The sequence below is a fragment of the Plectropomus leopardus genome, chromosome 10, assembly GCF_026936395.1.
Source record: "Plectropomus leopardus strain MGB_pleo_1.0 chromosome 10, ASM2693639v1, whole genome shotgun sequence".
Taxonomy (NCBI): Eukaryota; Metazoa; Chordata; class Actinopteri; order Perciformes; family Serranidae; genus Plectropomus; species Plectropomus leopardus.
In genome coordinates this window covers 18,071,588-18,091,889 of record NC_142185.1, presented here as the reverse complement: position 1 = coordinate 18,091,889, position 20,302 = coordinate 18,071,588, and the positions used below count along the sequence as shown (strand labels likewise).

At 40.8% G+C, this 20,302-nt stretch overlaps 1 protein-coding gene across 1 annotated transcript in view; it reads left to right on the top strand.

The window, feature by feature from the left end:
- LOC121949010 (activin receptor type-1-like) overlaps nt 1–20,302 on the top strand; it is a 32,543-nt gene that overhangs the window by 10,603 nt on the left and 1,638 nt on the right. Inside the window, exons 2-11 of the mRNA XM_042494594.2 lie at nt 5,889–5,962; nt 6,868–7,122; nt 7,342–7,614; nt 8,434–8,700; nt 10,830–11,035; nt 14,570–14,669; nt 16,460–16,606; nt 17,662–17,937; nt 18,941–19,138; nt 19,781–19,911. Of these exons, the coding sequence (XP_042350528.1) occupies nt 5,896–5,962; nt 6,868–7,122; nt 7,342–7,614; nt 8,434–8,700; nt 10,830–11,035; nt 14,570–14,669; nt 16,460–16,606; nt 17,662–17,937; nt 18,941–19,138; nt 19,781–19,911 (1,920 nt within the window). The 5' untranslated portion in view covers nt 5,889–5,895. The remainder of the gene's footprint in view (nt 1–5,888; nt 5,963–6,867; nt 7,123–7,341; nt 7,615–8,433; nt 8,701–10,829; nt 11,036–14,569; nt 14,670–16,459; nt 16,607–17,661; nt 17,938–18,940; nt 19,139–19,780; nt 19,912–20,302) is intronic.

The window sequence follows — 20,302 nt, the reverse complement described above, 5'->3', positions numbered from 1 at the left end:
GCCCTCAGGTCTGTGTTACACCCACGTCCACCTAGGAGTGAACCATCTGTGTGTCCCTGATGGCATGCTGGCACTTTGGCTGTCTGGGGTCTGGGTCGGGGACGGGGGACAGGGACACGAACAGCAGGCTCTGCATTGCCCCAGTCTCTTGCCTGTTTCTTCCCTCGCCGCCCTGCAGTTTGCTGCAGTTTCCTCGGTGCCGGGGCTATTTGTGCCATGGTAACTGTGCCAGCCTGCCAGCTCAGACACAGATTCCACCTCTCGTCTCCCTCTTTGCCAGCATGATGACTCAGCAGCTCCTGCAGGGCTTCCAGCCTCCTCCCTCCTCAACCTCAGTGATACACACCATGCTCATCAGACAAAGTAGTGTTTTGTCATTCTCTCCTTCGCCTTGACCCGAATACAAAACAGACCAAAATGATAAAGCATCCAGCTAATATTTGTTTGTTGTTGAAAGCAATTACAACAACCAGTTTTAAAATGTCACCTAGAAATGCTAATAAAACATTAGGTTTAAATGGCACTCCAGTATGTAGTCCTGTAAGCGGGAATCTCCTCAAATGTATTTAAATCCTCATAACCGCCCACAAGCATCTCATTTTGGATTCAGTTGTACCAATCAAAGCCTTTGAGTGGCATGTTTAATCATCTCCATCTAATCACTTTAAGCTCTGCTCAACATCCTAGAGAAGTGCTTATCAAGATGGCCCTCTGGAGTGGGATCACTGGAAAGAGTCTGGGAAGGAAACGTGGCGTCATAAAACGGGAGCCTTGATATGTAGGATCACTTTCAAGTCCCTCCAGCAGCACGCAGCGGGAGGCAACCCTAACATACTTTTCACTGGGCCAAGTTTATTTCAACTATTTCTCCCTGTGTTGTACGCACTTTGGATACCTTGTGTTTAGCTCAATGTGGTTTCTGTGCAAGGTCAGTGTTTACACATCTCTGAGTCACTGATATCATCACACGGAATACCTGTGGTTGGAAAAAGCATTTAGATTATTTATTGAAGTAAAGGCGTAAATCCAATTTTAAGTAGAAGTCTCACATACTGATTTTTTCTTAAGTAAAGGAGCAGTAATATTACCTTAAAAAAAATTAAAATCAAATGTAAATGTACTGCTTATGCAGAATGACCCCTTTCATACACACATATTATTATTACTACAGAACCAGAAGAAACAGAATAAGATTAATTATCACTTACAAGACATGAACATTGGTGTTCAGAACATTCAATAAACATATTAAGAAATAAGAATAAAGGCTAATATAAGTACTAGTATATAACAGAAAAATTCCGATAATATATGAGAAAAATAATCTAAAATAATATTAAAAGAATTATGTCCAACTTGGCTATTTTTAAGAAAGAGAAAGCTGTATATTTTTGTGCAGCATGTGCCTTATTGTTAAGCTAACCTTAGAGTTGCAGCTCGGTTAAAATGGAGCTATTTCTACCTACTTTTGATCAGCTTTGTTAGTTAAATCCTTAATAGAGCAGAGCTTTGTCTCAATCTGCAAAGTAAGTAGACAGTATAGCTCTCTAAATGCATGGAAGTAAAAAACACAGTATCTGTCTCTGAAATGTGTTGGGGTGTCACTATATCAATTCGGAATTGCAGATTAATTTGAAAACAAATTTCTATTTGTATCATCAAAAGCAAATGCTCAAAAAACAGCGCTTGATGACACAGTGTAGCCCACTGTTATCTCACATGTCTCCAGAAGTTTAATGGCCTCACAGACCACCGCCGTCTTTAACGCTGCCCCCTTTAAACGGCACACTATGACCTCTTCCACTGCCGCCTCATTTGTTGTTTCTGAAACTGTTGACTCTTCCCTCTAGTGGCATCAAGTGGATGTTTCTATGCTTTCAGAGAAGACACACAGAATTATGAGGACAGTGACGTTTACGTTTGAAACAGACTTGTCTGTTTTTGTACATAAAAGAAGCATAAATGAGCCATAACAATGGCAAAGCCTTTAGTGCTGGAAAAAATGTTTAAATCAAAAATGTGATTGAATCATGACATTAAAATCAAAAGTCCACTTGAACTGTGGATTTGGAGGATTGTGACACCCCTAATGTAGTGGAGTAGAACTTTGAACTAGCATTAAAGGGGAAACAGCTAAGTAAACTATTAAACATTGTCAAGTACAGCACTTATTTTGCTTTCCATCACTGCAAGACATGAGCTCAAGACACAAAAATGCCCCCATTTATAGTAAAAACTGCCCGACTCTTCACAGATTAAAGGAGGGAATAAAATAGAGAATCGTCATCATATATTTTACAACAAAAACATCCTACTCGCAGTCCTATATGTGGAAATAACACATGGCTGCCTTTTTAAGAGTGTATCAAATGTTGCTCTTATACTACAGACTGTATAAAATGTTGCTCTTATACTGCAGTACGACGCAGAGAACATGGGAATATATATCCCTAAGTTATAATTACCATGTGGTATTTATACTGGTTTCCTATTACAACACCACATCAGAGGATATAGAAAGAGGGAGTAAAAGGAAAGAGGGGGGTTGAGACAGATAGAAGAGGGGGGATGAGAGCGCACCCTTGGCAGGATGTCAGCTCCATGAACACACAGTGCAGAACACTGCCAGTGAACTCAATATGCAAGGATAGAGACCTGCAATACACACACACACACACACATACACAGTGCCATAAAGTTGTCTGCTCAGATCGCAATCGGTTCTGCAGATGCTAGCCCTGCATCTCTCCTTTCCAAGAATCCATTCTGAGGTTTCCAATATCAGGAGGACTACTCCTGGGTGTGTATTCGTCAAGCAAAGCTGTTAGCTGGCTTCGTGATATGTTACCAGCAGCTACGTGTCGTGTGTGTGATGAATGTCTTTGCTGTGCTCATGCAAAAATAAACTGTGTAGATAGAAATGCATAAGTGCAAATACGTGCATTAAGAGCCCTCAGGTTTTGAAAGGCCTAGACTGACATATTTGCACACATAAAACATAACAGGAGCCACTTAGCTGTCTGATCGTCAGCGTGTGGCTTGCTGCTCACAATAGCTTATTTAAGATAAAGTGTCTGCGTGGGAGAGATGAATTGAGATGGAGATAATTTCAGTGCCCCATCGAGGGTCTTTCAGCAGTAAATGTAAACAAAAAATGCAGCAAATCATTTACCTACACTAACTGAAGCCATTAAACAGAGCCTCGTGGTATGCTCTACTTAGTTAATTGAGGTGAGTTATTGATCTGTCAGCAACGTGAGTCAGAGTATTGTGCTCTTTGTTGACTTTCTACATGGTATGAGTCAATGGGCCTCATTCGGCAACATTCTTAAATGTCTAATATTTTCTCTTCATTTTCTGGTGTGAGAAAATAGAAGAGAAGTCAACTCCAGATGCAAATCATAAGGCATCTATTAGCACAGATAACGCCACATAAATACTATGTTGGGGCAGGTTTCGTGCCGTGTGCAAAGACATAGGCACAAGACCAAAATTGGAGACATGCCAGCAAAACAGGCTTTAAGAAGAAGAACTTATGCAGTAGTGAAATTGACATAGTGATGAATTAACTTTAAGTAAATGTGGTTACAGGCAAAATGTATTGAAGTATTAAAAGTAAAAGTATGCAGGCAAAACGGTTTAAATAAATTAGATAAATCAAAATGATTGGAAAAAAATAATGGGAGCAGCAAGTCCTTATACATGTATATATGAGAGGCTGGAACCGTGATTTTTTTGTTTTGCGTGAAAAATGACTTACACGATGATAAAAAGAGTTGCCAGTTAATTTTCTAATTAATCAACCAACTGTTTTAGCTTCACTTGTATATTTTCATATGGTTTGCTCTTTGACATCTCAATTTGTGTAGTATTTATGTAAAAACAGTGGAGTAAAAAGTAAAATGTGTCACTATGAAGTTGACTGGGAGTGGAAAGAGGCATGAGATTTAAATACTCAAGTCATTTTAAGTTCCTCAGATTTCTCTTAAGTACAGTACATAAGTAAATGTACTTAATTACATTTCACCATTGGTAAGCAGAGGCACACACAGTAAAATTATAGTAATTTGAATTAATGGACCAAGTATAGTTTATTTTTTTAGCCCTGAAATGTAATAATACAGCCATTTTAATTACTCTAAAACATTGATTTAATGATAGTCATACATTTTTAAAATGTTCCTCAAATGTAAAACGTACTTTTCTTTGCGCTGGACAATTTCTGACCTGTGAAAATGGATGTTTTTCTCTTATCTTGGTATGATTGTTCTTGACTACTCATAAAAGTTTCTCCCACCTAAGAAAAGAGCAAAAATAAGAAAACATCAGTGAATCCCAAAAATCTATGGGTACTAACAAAATATGGATAAATTGTGGATACGATTAAAAATAAGAGCAAATTTCATATATTGTTTCTTGAATTAGGCCCATTATCAAAATAAGCAGTCAGACAGAATGGCCTTTTTTTCTAAGGCTCCAGACTATTGTCTTTACTCCTCTGCTTATCTCTTTATCCTGTTTCCTCCCGCCCCCCCTGGCTTCACCGCAGCCAGCCGGCCGTCCCCCCCCACCAGCATGGTGCCCTTCTTTCCCGCTGTCCCCCTGGGCGCTGACATCAGACACCTCCTTGTCCCACTTCTCCCTCCCTTTACCTCACTGCTGCAGCCCCACACGTCTCTCCCGCATTGGCCCTCTTCTCTGCCCTTCTCTGACCCACTGTCCCCCAGTTGCCCCCTGGCTATACCTCCCTCGCCTCTCCATGCCCTCCTGCCCGTTCCCTGCCCCCATTCGCCGCTCCCCTTTCCCCTGGTCCAAAGGGAGCAGACAGAGCTCCTGATTATCTCTGTGTGGCAGCCTCTGTTTTGTGCTCTGATTAAAGGAGCAGCATGTGGTCTGTGTGTGAGCGGCCCGTACAGACGCCGCCGTTGGGCTAATGCTAACATTACGTGCTTAATCATTTATGTCTGGGAGACGGGCACAAAGGCTTGGAGGGGATGGAGGTGGGGGGGGGACTTGGGTATTTATCAGTGGCACAGATGCACTCAGGCGCACACACACATGCTTCCAAGATAACGGCCCTGGTGCTTAGTATGGCATAAACGGGGCACGCTGCAGGCGATGATGTCTCCACAAAACTCACATATCATCTTTATAAAATGGGTAGCTACAGGGGTATTTTTTTTCTCCCTACAGAGTTTACAGTGTGAGTTAAACTGATGGTCTGTTTAAAAAATCTGTCACTAGATAAAACAAACAAACATAACATGCACGGCGTATGTGGACGATTCTACAGGCGCATTAAATATTGAAGGATTAGACTGTCTCCAGGTCTCTAAACGATAGTATTTGGGCACCCACATTCGTTCTCCCCGCTGTGCTCCTCTCCTCTTTCTCCTCCTCCTCCTCTCTCGTCTGTCTGCTCCTCTCCCCTCACTGCCAAGCAGGCTGTCCCTCCAACACACACACACAGACATCACCGCTCACGCACACTCGCACGCACACAGGCAGCCAATAGGAGAGCACCAGTCTCCCCATTGCTTGCCACTCAATGCCTTGTTGCCAGGACAACAGGAAGGCATGAGACCCACTTTACTTGAGCATTTTAAACTTGGTGTTGACTCTTTTTCTGAAAACAAGAAAAGGTCTCCCTCGGTAAAATTGCTATCTCTAATACTCTTAGGTCGACAGCAAATCCTGTCGTGATCTGTATGTCTCTTGGGGTCTTCTGTCTGTCTCGCTGAATGGTGCCCAGAAAGATGTTATGCAAAATTGTCAAAGATATTATAGCGTATCAGTATAAAAATCGGATTCCTTTGCCTGCAAAATACATGAATTCATTGGAGTGCAGCCTTCATGTTTGTGTTTTTCTTCTTTTTTTTACCCTCCAGGTCTACAATGACAGTTGGGGACATGCTTCTTTTGGTTTTGATCGTCCTGGTCCTTCCCTGTTCCAGCTTGGAAGGTAAGTGTCAAGTCACAAAAACACAGCTTGTCCCAAGTACCTGCAGTAGCAGGAAGGGTGTGTCTCTGTTCCCCCTATTCTCTTTTTTGCTGGTTAAACATACACGCTCTCTTTCAGCCTCTGTGTCTTTTCTCTGTCCCCCTCTAGTCTCTTACATGCATAGACCAAAAAATTCACAATTTTTTTTCTCCTTTCACCACCCCTCCCCAGTCTGTCTCCCTCTCATCTGCTGTCTCGCAGTGTTATTTTAAACAACTGCAGTGGCGGTGGAATGCAGTGGAAAGTGGAGCTTTTTTAGGGTGGCAATCCACACATGTCCCCGCACATATGATAAATACACATGCATCCTCACAAGAGGGCTAAGCAAGATCATGTGTTGTCTGTTTTCAGTGCTGTATTCTGTAGAGCTGCTGTTGAATGTCGGAGATTCGAATGATCAGTCGTAGACCCTTCAGCCGATTGAGATTGCTTCAAATCGAGCAGTCACTGTTTTCTATGCAGTGTGCCTCTGGGTTCGTTTTGGTCCCCAGATCTTGCTGCGGAGTGAGTGCTCTTGACTTTCACGTTGCTCTTTGGTACAAAAAGATGCAGACATGCAGGCAACGGCACAGAGGAAGAGAAAGAAGAGACCTTTTACTTAGAAGTGTTAAAGTTGCAGCTCACAGCAACATAATGTGATACAGTCTCTTGCTTTTAAGTGACATCTAGTTTCAGCAAAAAATGTTGTGGCACATTCACAACCTTTCATTAGCACAGTTAGCTTGATTTCTATATTACGTAAATGCTGCTGTCACACTAAATGTCCCTTGGAGCCTGTTCAAACTTTCAAACTTGATTCCTCTGGCATAATTCTGAGTTGGGTACAGCCCTATTTTTCTGACCCTTTTCTTTTGACTGTTTTCTAGGTGATGCCAGTGCAAAACGCTCTGAATGTTTGTGTGACGTAGCATCTTGCAGCAATGGGGACCGGTGTTTCGGTCAGCAGTGCTTCACCTCCCTCTCTACACTAAACGGGACATCGGTTCTTCAGAAGGGCTGTATTGTGGGTAGTGACGAAGGGGACTTGCGATGTGGTAGTCCACCAACTCTTGAGCTGGTGGTAGAGTGCTGCTATGGGGATTTGTGTAACATGAACGTCTCCTTGCAGCCACCACTTAAAGGTGAGGTGTTTGCATCATAACACTGTGTGAAAAATATTCAAATCTATGAAGAAAGTGTCTTTTATTTTCTTTTAAACTCATTTTGCGCTTGGCCTCTTCAGTCAGCCAGCACAGATACATTTTCATGTGTTCTGATCTAAGTGAATGCCATTTAATTTAATGGGCTACTAATGGTATTGCTCTAATGGATTTGCCCATATCTCTATTTCCTCTTATCAGATACAGAACTGTCTGCTGGCAGACCGGTCCTTCGAGACCAGGAGTGTGTGTGCGAAGGCGGGGTGTGTGAGCGTGACCATCGTTGCGCAGGCCAGCACTGTTTCTCCTCTCTGAAGATGATTGATGGGGTGGCCGTCCAACAGAAGGGCTGCCTGAGGGACGACGAGGAGGGCAGAGCCACCTGTGCAATGCCACCCTCATCGGCCCATGTTGTCAAGTGCTGCCAGGGCCATCTGTGTAACATGAACGTCACTGTGCAAGCTCCAGGGAAAGGTGACTTTGTACACATTGTACACATTTCTCTTGGCTGCCATTCATCATAGACCTTATGTCACTCAACGCTATTTCATTTTATGACAAAAAGCTATTTGCATGTTTATAGTGATGCAGGAATACCTTTAAAGGTCCAATATTGTGAAAAGGCAGATTTCCACAATTTTTATTTGCAATAACCTCTAGGGAGAAAATGCTCACATCATGTACATAAAATCAAACAGCACTGAGCAAACCCTCCTTCAGTTAGGCCGTTCTTAGCCACCTAAAAAAGGCTGAACCGAAAAAAACTGTCAGTTTAATTGTACACAACATTTCAAATATTTTCACTGCTTTACCCTACTCCATTAACAAAACCAGTCATTTTACCAAGCAGAACACTGAGCTGCTGGTTTAACGTCACTGCTGCCTCTATTGGTTAGTGTGTAAGGTAAAGCAGAGCAAATATTTAAATATACCTATGGGGAGTGTCTCTGTACTTTGTCATGTCTGAGGAAGGGCTAATGCCCGAAACGTCACAGGTGTGGAGGTGATCAAATACATTTTTATGGGAGCATGCACTAGTGTGCAGACTTTATTTGTTCTTGCACATCTGTTTTTGCTTGGTCCAGCACCTAGTTTTTTATCATTTTTGGATGTGCGCGCTGCTTGAACTTTTCTCCAAAAAAAAGTATTTTTAACATATTAAATCATGTCAGCATGTTTCTGAAGACTCTTGTAGAAACCCAAAGCACAAGTATGAACCTGAAAATGAGCATAACATGGAAGCTTTAATGATTTTGTATTTACTAGCCATGTCTTTTCTTGAATCTTTTGCAGAGAAGGAAGTTAAGCCCCTGATCAAAGAGGAGCACTGGTGTGTGTGTGAGGGCAGCTCATGTGAAACCAAGAATCGCTGCCAGGGCCACCAGTGTTTCTCATCTGTGACTTTCAGCGCTGGCTCCCAGGTGTACCAGAAAGGCTGCTTTAAGATCTATGAGCAGAGCACAATGACCTGCAAGACTCCACCTTCCAGAGACCAGACTGTGGAGTGCTGCCAGGGGCACCTGTGTAACATGAACATTACTGTGGAGCTTCCTGTCAAAGGTACAGTACTATTGACCCAGAAAGCTGTGTTTCTGATGCATTTCTATCAAAGATGCTCAAGAGCTCCATCTGTTGATTTCAGCACTGAACTGTGTACTAACCAAACTGCTAAAGCTGTTCAAGACAAAGTGCTTCATTTATTCAGAATAGATATGACCATGTGGGGTAGTTCTTACTGTTTTAGACAAAGTAAGATATTTATTCCTCTCGCATCATTCTCCACTGAGAGGACTACGTCATAAGCTGTGAAATTGTCTGCCACGGCTGCTCTAGATGGTTTTCTGTTGGCCTTAGTAACACCTCTTTGTGGTCACACTCCTGGCACCTTATGAAACAGAAAAAGGGGGGAGACAGTGGGCAACCAAAGGGAGGTTTTGAATATTATTTAGTCACGGTCCACTTCCCTCTGTCCTCTCAGAGGCTGTCAGAGCTGGCTGACAAGAGCCCAGAGGGTGAAGCCACCTGGGAATGAGAGGGGCGGCAGGCATCTATACACAGAGCTGTTGTTGTTGTTGTTGGCCTTTTTGTTTCCTTCACCTTCACTTTTCTCTCTATAGAAGTCTTTCATATTTTTCTCTTTTTGTGTGCATTTGTCACCAACCATAAAAAAATGAAGATAGCTTAGGGCTTTTATTTTGACAAATTTAAAGGTATTTACTCCATAAAATTATGCAGAAAAGGCACAAATTGGTGCATAAACATTATCCACAATGCAGGATATTAAGTTTTTGTTGCTCAAAATTTGGTGCCAAGGGACATTCAGTCTCTTCATAAACGAATCCTACGCCTTTGCATTTGGGGACATTGTGATTCGTTACAGTCCCTCTGATGTAAAGCATAGATTATTATAGAAAGTAAAAATATGAAGTATGAAAATGATATAGAAGTAAAACATTTTAATATAATTAAAAAATATATGTATAATATGTGTAATATGCTGTGTATGTGAAGTCCGTAAAAATATAGCTAAAGGGTTATAGAAACCCTGCTACCCTATAGAAAAATTGGCCTCAAACCACATTATGATGTACAAACTACTACGTAAAAGGTTTAGAAATATAAAAAAATCTGTGCATTATACTGAAATGTACACTAGTAGAAGTAAGAATAAGAAATATTTCATCACAGATAAATAAAATTTGCAAAGTGGAAATAAATCTTAAATGGACTTTACTAGGTGTAGTTTGTGCAGACCTCCACTGTCTTGTCTTGTGGGCACGAATACTATTTTAATGATCCAGTGTGTAGGATTTAGGGGCATCATCAAGAATTGCATTTTCATAATCATGTTGTCTTTTGGTAATAATCATCTGAAAATAAGAATCTTGTTTTCATTACCTTAAAATGAGCCATTTATATCGACATACGCAGAGGGTCCTCTTTCATGGAGTCTGCCATGTTTTTTTTTTGTGTTTTTTGCATTTTTGTTTCAGCCACTGTAGTTCTCTCACACACTTGGTACATGAGATGAGAAGTTTCAGCTCTGCAACCTCACCGCTAGATGCCACTGCATCCTACACACTGGACCTTTAAGTCTAGCTAAATGCATCCCTGTCTATGAGTCTGGTTCAAGTCAAATGAGCTCCTAAAATGTGTATTTGGGACAAAAGGTTCATTATTCGAGTTGAGAAAAGGGGATCATTGTCTGTGCTGCCGGCAGAGCTGAGCAGTCTTTCCCCTGGAATGTTTGGAAAGTGTGAATGGTGGTCAGTTCCTCCGGCTCGCCTCTGCCGACTTGATGAGATCCACTTTGTGTGTGTGTAAGGGAGTGAATGCTTATGCGCATGTGTGCTCTGTGTGCACCCCCACCCTTACTTAACTAGTTTCAACAGAAGGTCTGCAGAGAGCTGCAAACCTGTGATTTGTGTCAGTGTGTGTGGTCCAGTCAGAGGAAAACCCACAGCAAAGAAAAATTTCCCTCCAACGTTCACAGTTAGGATCACCCCTTCTTGAATCATTGCTAAGTTCCAGTGGACGCTCCCATCTGTTGTTTACTTGAGCATTCAGTCTTCTGACAAATGCAAGCCAAATTTAATCCTTAAAAATCAAGCTTTGTTCTGTGTTCCTAAAAAACGATGACATGATATTATGAGGAAAAGTCTCATGTTGTGTCTCCCCCCCCCCCGCAGCTGATGAGCTGTCCAGCTACAGTGTGACCACACTGGCTATCGTGATTGTGGCGCCCATCATCGTGCTCATCATCCTATCTGCTATCGCTATCCTGGTGTTCAGACGCATCCACAACAACCAAATGGAGAGGCTAACATCACGAGATGCGGAGTATGGAACTATTGATGGCCTCATAGCGTCCAACGTGGGGGAGAGCACTCTTGCGGTAAGTAGGCAGATACCATGTAGGAGCTCATTAGGAAGAATGGTATAAGAGCTGCTCGAGGCATATTTTAATTGACTACAATGTTAAATATTTAATTAAATTTCAGTCCTTTATTTTAACCCACTTCTTTCTCTCTATTCCATGTACCGTAGATGTTATAAACTGACCTCTAGTGGGCCTCAGAATAAAGTGTGAAAAAAAGTTTTAATAAGCAGACAGAACTGCGTCTCTATTTTAGAATTAGTTTAAGACAGCCAGTGTCATTTGGCACTTAGGAGGGAAAAACTGGAAAGAATAGATACCTAAACAATTTAGGTACTTAATTAAAGTATCTTAGGTGAAAACATTAAATCTGATGCGTTTTCACACTTTGAACAGCTTTTAGTTTTGTTTTTAGCTGATTTTTTTGTCTAAATATATAGCTCCATTTCAGCAAATTGACATATATGAATGTAAATCTTTGCAAAAAAATGAGATTAACCAGAAAATGCTCAAATCATTGTTAATGGAAATTCAAGATAACCCAAGATAAATCTTCAAATGTCTTGCCACAGTTTATGTATATGTGTACCTTTCCAAAACAGACGGACGATAGTTTTAAGTGTGGGGTTCAAGAAGGAGCAACTTAAAATACCGGGTGATATCAATGAATGATTCTGAATTTACTACCTTGATGTATTTGACATGTGCAATGTGAGCACAGCATATTATGTAAGTTCAGTGCTCAGTAAAGATTTTAACATATTAAATCACTTGTATCAGGATCAGTAAAAAAGCATTTAGAAATACATGACATTTATAGAGTAGGCAAAGGCCCAACATGTGTAATTATTTACCATATGCATTTTAAGTATTTTCACATATGGATGTGAACTTACCATTTTATTTCTCCACTGAGCAGATTTAATTACATAGGTCTGTTTGCTGTTATTGAATACTTTACCAGTGTAAACAGATATTTTACTGCAAAACAAAACATTTCTTATTTAGATTAAGTTGTTGTCTAATTGAATTTTTAACAACTATTTTAAGAACGATGTAGTCTTTTATTTTTTCATTCTTATTTTGGGTGGTAGGGTGACTTTTCTGTACACTTAAATCACTAAAGTCACTCAGAAGTGCAAATTTATACCAACAACAGCTGGAAAACCCTGTTAAACCTGTTAAAATGATGTATTGTACTAACTGAAGTTGATTCAGCTGAGGAGTTAAAACACTGCTGGATTATTGGGGACTTCCGCCTCTTCTTTTGTACACATTTGCACTATTCAACACAAGATAAAATACAATAGAGACACGATGGTACGATAAACCTTGTTTGCCTCTTTTCTAATCCAGATTTGTGATCAAGGCGGTCATGTGGTGGCACTGTAATCAAGGGTTTAGCTTTATATGCTGTGATTAACCCAAACACTGAACTGAAGACAACTTGGGGCAGTTCAAAGAAAGCATATTTTTTGTTTCAAAATAATGGCAGCCCAAACAAAACATAGAGAATGAAACCAGTCCATTGTACCACTGTTGTGTAAATATTTCTCAGTTTATCTAAATGGCTTCCTCGTTTTTTTGGTTTATTTTGGAATAACTCACTAAAATGGGGCTCAAAAACCCCCAAACCTCATGTTTAGGTCAGTAAATGTAATGAAAGTATAGATAGATACACTGTATGAGCACACAAAGCTTAAACTGCAATATATTGTAGTGCCTAATGACATTGTTGGGTCAACATGTTTAATGGCTGTCTGCAAAAATGATTAAATTCAGTCATGCAGACTATCACTTCTGAACTTTGTGTACTTCCCAGCTCATAATCTCAAGAGTATTTGGTAATTCTTATGTAAAAACATTTAAAACAATGCATAGTGGCTGCATATTCATGAAATATGTGTGTGTGAGTAGGTGGGTGGTGCTGTTGCTGGAATCCAACTCTGAAACTTGTTTTGAATCTTCTCAGTCATTTTCCCAGTCTGCCAGAGGAATGTCTTTTGCTATTTATTTTCTCTCCACTCAACTGTGAATTGTAAGTTTTTTGCAGAGCAGTTGATGTTTTGAGGCCCGCTAAATTGATCCAGAGTTTAGGTGGAGTCCTGTGGTTAGCGTTCAGTCAGAAAGACAACCCAGCACAGTTACTGGCTCACACACTGTGTAATCAAGTTCAGCAGAAACTGCTAACAGTCTGGCTTTAACCCTGACAAAATACACGGCTGTTACTGTCCACTTTTGTGATTCTATATCTTCACATAAACATACATTACACACAAAAATCCATTAGTATACTTTTTATTAATGAAAGCATTCATTTCACATCTGTGGCTAAAATTTGTGGCTGTTATGGGACATAGAATATCTTGTAAACATGTTTAAACTTTAAAAGCCAAGATAATCCTATTTATCTTGAATTATGAAACTTGGAAATAACATTTCCAACTGTTAGAGTATTATCGAGTGTGTGTGTGTGTGTGTGTGTGTGTGTGTGTGTGTGTGTGTGTGAGGAAAGAAATAGCTGATTTTGGCGCTCTTTCAAGCCATTTCCAGAGTCCATCAATGCACTTGGCAATGGAAAGCCCAAATATGGAGCCACAGAATGTTTGTTTCAGCATAATTAAAAAGTGCTTGGCAGCACCATAAGAAAAGATATTAGGAAAAGCACTGTGGCTGTGAAAAGCAAATCGGACTGAAACACATGTGGTCGTCCCTCTGCAGCCTGCTGCCCTGAAGTCGTCTCTGATTATGATGATATTGCATCGTTCTGATTGCATTCTGCCGCTTAACGGCCTGGCCCAAATTTACCCTCCTAAAAACAATCCTTCTGTACCAAAGAGAGGGATTTAAACTCTCTGCAGAGCAACCCATCATTCATTTTATGGTCTCTGTCTTGCATTCCTGTGTTGTGATCCAAATTGTCTCTCAGGCAGCTCTTGCATTATGCATCTGTTTATCTGAGGCATCACTCTTCTCTGTTGTTTTCAATCCTCGTCCTCCCCTCCCAGTTTAGTCGTTTGTTTTGCTCAGCAGCTGTCGGCTCTGTTGCTGCGCACTGCCCTCCTGTGTTGGCACCGGGATGCTGCATGTCTTGTAGCTGAGATAAAAATAAAAGGCTTAGCAGCATTGCGCCTGTTTTGGAGTCTGGCCCTTGGATTAGATAAAATCTCCAGCGCCCACACCAGTCATCAGGGAGGGGGTGGCACTTCTGTTGTTTACTCAGCAGGGGGCACCCTGCACCTCCAGCTCAGACACACACCCACTCACACAGACACACACACACACACACACACACACACACACACACACACACAAAATATCCTGGTACACACACTGCTTGTCCCCCTCTATTCCATGTGGGTGCCACATCAAAGGCGGCCTGCTTGTATTAGTCTCCATCTGAGTCCCAGATGCTCTTTATGCCATCGTGTTTTAGGCTCGAGCCACAGGACTCCTTTGGGAAGGTTTTCATTCAGCTAGCTCACTTGAAAATATAAACATACATGTAAATATACAAACCTTTTACTCTTTGTTTGTTTTTCTTTTTGCCAGGATCTTCTGGATCACTCTTGCACTTCGGGAAGTGGCTCAGGACTCCCTTTCCTTGTTCAGAGAACTGTTGCACGACAAATCACACTGAACGAGTGTGTGGGTAAGTGCCCTGCTAAAGGCTGTTTTCATATTGACATTAGCACTCCTCATTCAATTTAATTTAGCACTCACACTGTGCCGTCACGGGGGGGACTGGAGAAAAAAAAAGGTGACCCAGCTCAAATTAAGCTTCATTGCAGCCATACCCCATTTTGCAACAGGGTGTGATGGACTAATACAGCATGTGTCAAACCGCCATCGAAGAACTAGTGACAACAAAGACCGATTGTTGTGTCGCCTGAGGTCGCCTTTGTCTTGGCCAGACAGTTGCACTTAAACACATCGCAAAGTTTACAGTCAATGGCCAACTGGCACGTACAATCTGCGCCTGCGTGAAATAAAATAAGTTTCCATATTAGCAGGGGGCAGAACTCTGTATTTGTCATTCAGAAGGGAAACTGAAAGACCAACAGACCGCCGGTTTGCACATTAACAACACGACCCGATGCTGAAAGAACAAATTCTCTTTACCGTGTGCTAGTGAACACAAGCAATTACAAACTGTTTCAGCTGAAGAGCTCCATGGCTAAAAAATGGAATGTTACCTAAATTAACGAGCTTTTTTTGATCGAATGGCAACTTGACTTAAGTCTTTTCTTTCCTTTCCTCACTTCTCATCTTGTGGGCTGAGCTGAACTACCATTCAGAGAGATTTCATTCACCTACAGGCTCTGCTGGGTCAGACACTGTTTCAACATGCTGAATCGGCTGAAAAAGTGTTGACAAGGGCGGGCTAGTGCCAACAGTGCGTGACACACCACAAAAAATAGAGCGACACACGCTCATCGATGGCCGGACATGCGGCCGACCGTCGGTGTGTCAGGACCCTAACTCCCTGTGTAGCATCTTGCTGTCAGACTGATATCATTCATTTCCCCTGATACCAATACTCTCATTCCTGTCTTCATTTTAAGACTGGCAAATCATCAGAGACCATCCAAAACATGCAACACAAGAACTTTATCCACAAAAAATAAATCCATTTGAAATAAATATCTGGGTTGCAAAACATGCAGCTGCTGTGAGGATATTATGAGATTGAGCAAGAATGAATGTTCCAGTAATGAAGTCCCCGGAGCCAAAAATTGCACAAATGTTAGTTTAGAGATTGTAGTATGTTAAGTGTCAGAGAAAATATTACCAACGGCAGACTTATTTTTATATGGACAAATTCGTTGCCATAGTTATCTGTGTTGAGGGTGAAGTCACCCATGTTGAAATAAGATAGTCCTCGCTCTTCTACTGTTGCATCTAAACTCTGAGCATGAGTTGATTTGTGGCCACTAGAGGGCAGCAAAATCAGCTTACATTTACAGAGACACCTCCACATTAGGGGCATACAAAGTAATTATGGTGAGTATTTGATGCCTATACACATCAAGTAGACACAGCTACATTAACGTTCAAACATTATTCATGCAAATTCAATACTCACTTTCCTTTTAGCTCAGTCTTATTTCCCCCAACCTCTGACAAATATATCTGGGTCTGTAGCTGCAAAATGTTTGACTGTCTAGTATCAGCCACTAAATAATTTTATCTGCTATGTGGGACTACCTGGCCAGCGTACAGTGAAACTTATCACAGTTTATTGCTGGCGGAAAATCTCCACAAAAAGGTGCTCCAGAGGTAATTCTAGCACTATGAGCAAGCTTTACACATAAGACAAATAACTGATGATAGGAGAGATAATTATAAATGAAAACTATAAAGTAATGGCAGTGTAAAGCAATACTTTTTTATCCATTTCTGTGTGTGCTTTAATGTCATGTCTCTTTTTTTGCCCTCCAGGTAAGGGTCGTTATGGTGAAGTGTGGAGGGGTCAGTGGCAAGGAGAGAGTGTCGCCGTCAAAATCTTCTCCTCCAGAGACGAGAAGTCCTGGTTCAGAGAGACTGAGATCTACAACACGGTGCTGCTGAGACACGAGAACATTCTGGGTATGTACCAAAATTTATGTCTACAGGCTCAACGAGCTGTGAGAATGCCAACTTTACCATACCATGTATGGTAATGTAACTAATTACTAATTAAAACCAGTAAAACCATAATTCAAATGATTATGGCAGGACATAACGTGACGTAAAATAAAGAGGCTTTAGTACTTAAAGGGACATTTCACACCAAAACAACATACAAATTGTTCAAATCTTAGCTAACTGTTGAATTTTTTTTAGTGTGAGTTGAACTACACCCACCAGGTGAGCATCTACTCATAGACAAGAGGCCCGTGCTTGTGACAACATAGATGAAAACGTTACCGGCGTCCTCCCTAGCAGCAGAAAAAGAAAATTAAAGACTATAGTTCCTACATGAAACTGCTCACAACAAGGTCTGGGATTATCTTGACTAACTTTGTCATGATTCCTGGAAACAGACATTGCTGTTGAGTTTTTCAAATATATATTTTTTTGGCACTTTGAGCACCACAAGTAGAGTTCCGGCTCTCACCAAAACAATCTAGATTTATAAAAAGCACTACAAGTATGTTGGAAAATGTCTTTTCGATTTTGGGGTGAACTATGGAATATTTAACCCAAGACATCATTTCACATGTTCAAAAGTAATTTGTCTTCTTATTTTCTGTTAAATTGTTCATGGTTTAGATGAACTGTGCTCTACCCACTATACACTGTATAGTTTATGTTTATATTTATTCATAAATATATATATATATATTTCATGGCCATCAAGTAGTTGTGTACATTTTACTACTCTCCGATGATTTTGTGTTGACTTTCGTAGTCAGTAGTATGTAATTTTAGATTTTTGGTTTGTGTTTTTATTTCCTTAAGTCTTTGTTTTGTTTTTTTGTCATTCATGTTTTTATTTACGTATAATAGGACCCCCTCGAAAACAAGATGGTTCATCTCAGGGGGTTTATCTGAATGAATAATTTGCCATAACTGGCTATTTTTTGTACTGTAGTGCCCTAAACACATACTTTGGTGCATGTCAAAGCTTTAATTGTATTGTTATATTTCTCTTAATGTAGGCTTCATAGCTTCAGACATGACCTCAAGGAACTCCAGCACTCAGTTGTGGCTGATCACTCACTTCCATGAGATGGGCTCCTTATACGACTACCTTCAACTCAGCACCCTCGATGCATCCAGCTGCCTCCGCATGGCACTCTCCATCGCAAGTGGCCTAGCACACCTTCATGTCGAGATTTTTGGCACTCAGGGCAAACCGGCCATCGCCCATCGCGACCTTAAGAGCAAAAACATATTGGTTAAAAAGAACGGACAGTGCTGCATTGCTGACCTTGGTGAGAATACCGACAGATCTGTATCTTGAATATCCTGATTATATTGTGTTTATATTTCCCCACTCCTTTAAATCTAGTAGTTATAAAGATTACCTTAGTTGTATTTCCTTTCAATAAATGGATAGGATCAATCTGAGATATCAAAGTTTCCAAGGATACAGATGTCAGGCAGAATTTGGTGTGCATAATATTATGTGAAAGACATCTAGAATTTTTATATAGGATTAAATTCAGACATAGAGTTTTGGGTTTGCATACTTCACTCTGTGCACATGTGGCTTCAATATAGAGCAAATACAGGTAGCACTGTAAGCGCAAGATGGTTTTAAAGCTACTGAAACAGTCGATAGTAACTTGTGGTTCATCTGTATTAAATAAGAGATGCATTTGCAGTAATATTGCGCCACTCACATCTATCTGCTTAGCCTTATTTGCTGTTAATTTAGGAGGTACACCACTGCTCAAATGTACCCCCGGGCCCTTAATCAAAAACACATTTAGAAAAACAGGGACCACTTTACCTGATACACCAATGTTCCATTTGCTGATGCTTGAATAAAAACTAATTCAGGTACAAACCAAAACCTGGTGACTGGCTTGGCATGTTTACAGGCTCAGTGTAACAAATTCTGCTCCAGATGACGCATTTTGGTGTCCCGACAAATGGTAGCAGTTGTTTGTCTCCCAAGCGATTTGTTCCTATGTTAGGAGAACATCCGGTGAGAACAGGGCTGTTTATGACAAACAAGTAGTGTTTCAGCATTTAAATCAGTCCATAGAGTGAGTCTGGTGTTTCGTTTTCACTTTAGTTGTTGGAGCTTCACTGTGCAGAATGATGTATGTGCAGAGTTTAACACCTCAAGGCTGTTTTCATATTCATACTTTACTTTGTGCTCACCTTAAATCTGAGTTTAAGACGTACCTTCGAGCTTAATTTTGCAAATATTTTCATATGTCTTATGTCTGGAGGGGAACTTTAAATTGTTCTGTGTTTTCATGCTAGGTTTGGCCGTCATGCATTTTCAAGACACCAATGAGTTAGATGTGGGGAACAACCCTAAAGTGGGCACAAAGCGCTACATGGCCCCAGAAGTGCTTGATGACTCCATCCAGATGGACTGTTTCGAATCCTACAAGCGAGTGGACATCTGGGCCCTGGGCCTCGTCTTGTGGGAGATCGCCAGGAGGACAGTCAGCAATGGTCAGCACACATTATACACAACATGGTCTTATTGGATTCGGTGTAATCCTGTCTCATATTATCAATTATTTGCTTCATTTCCAGCCACTTTGCATTACATACAAGAAGCATATTGTTAGCTTTCTAAAGATGTAGATAGTGCTGTTACTGTTTTTTTTGGGGGTTTTTTTACATATGTAGAAATAATAAATCTTCGTGAACCTGTGGTTCTTTTCAGAATTGACACAGAACTACTGCATTAAATCAGGCTAAGTAAAAGCTTTTCTGCTATCGACAGAAAGATTTGGCCTTGATACACACTTCGACATCCACTGTCTGTGGTCTGTGGAGAAGCCAGAGGTATCTTATGTGAAATAAAACCTGCTTCCTCCATCCTCTGTCAAATGGGTTTATCGCTTTATAGTAGGAACTGGGCTTTCAGCAGCACTTAAGATATTGATTTAACCCTGACACAGTAACCTCATATCTGTATTTTGTCCCACAGCTGCACTTCAGAGCAAGTTAAGGAATAAATAGCCACATACATTTTTTTTTACTTTGTGTGTTTTATGTATCGGTCATTTGTCTCTATAACTTTTTACACTTTGCTTTGAGTGATGTGATCTTGACAGTGAATTGTTGGGTGTTGCACTCTACTGGTAGGCATTGTAGAAGACTATAAGCCACCTTTTCACGACGTGGTCCCAAGTGATCCCAGTTTTGAAGATATGAAGAAGGTTGTGTGTGTGGATCAGCAGAGGCCCAACATCCCAAACAGATGGTTTTCAGACCCGGTAAGTGATATTTAAACAGTCATTAAAGGATAACTTTGGTATTTTCAACCTCAACACTATTTTTCCATGTTTGTATCCAAGTGGGAACACCAGTTTTTGAAATTGGTCCAGTATTTAGTGAGAGGGCTGCAGCCGTGAAATAGCTTGTAATATAACCACTCAAGGCATGTTCGCACTGTTGAGTTACAACAGGTAGGCAGGCTCTGGCTGTTATTAATTGTCTGATAACTTATGCAAGACCTATTTGTTAAAGAGTAAGATCCTTTTTGTTTAAGGAGAAACAGCCCCCAAATTGCTTTCACCAAAGCCACCAGACCTCCTATGAATAAACAGTAATTTTAGCATGTATAGTGCCAGCCTGTTTTCACATCTAACCGAGTGAATGAAGGGT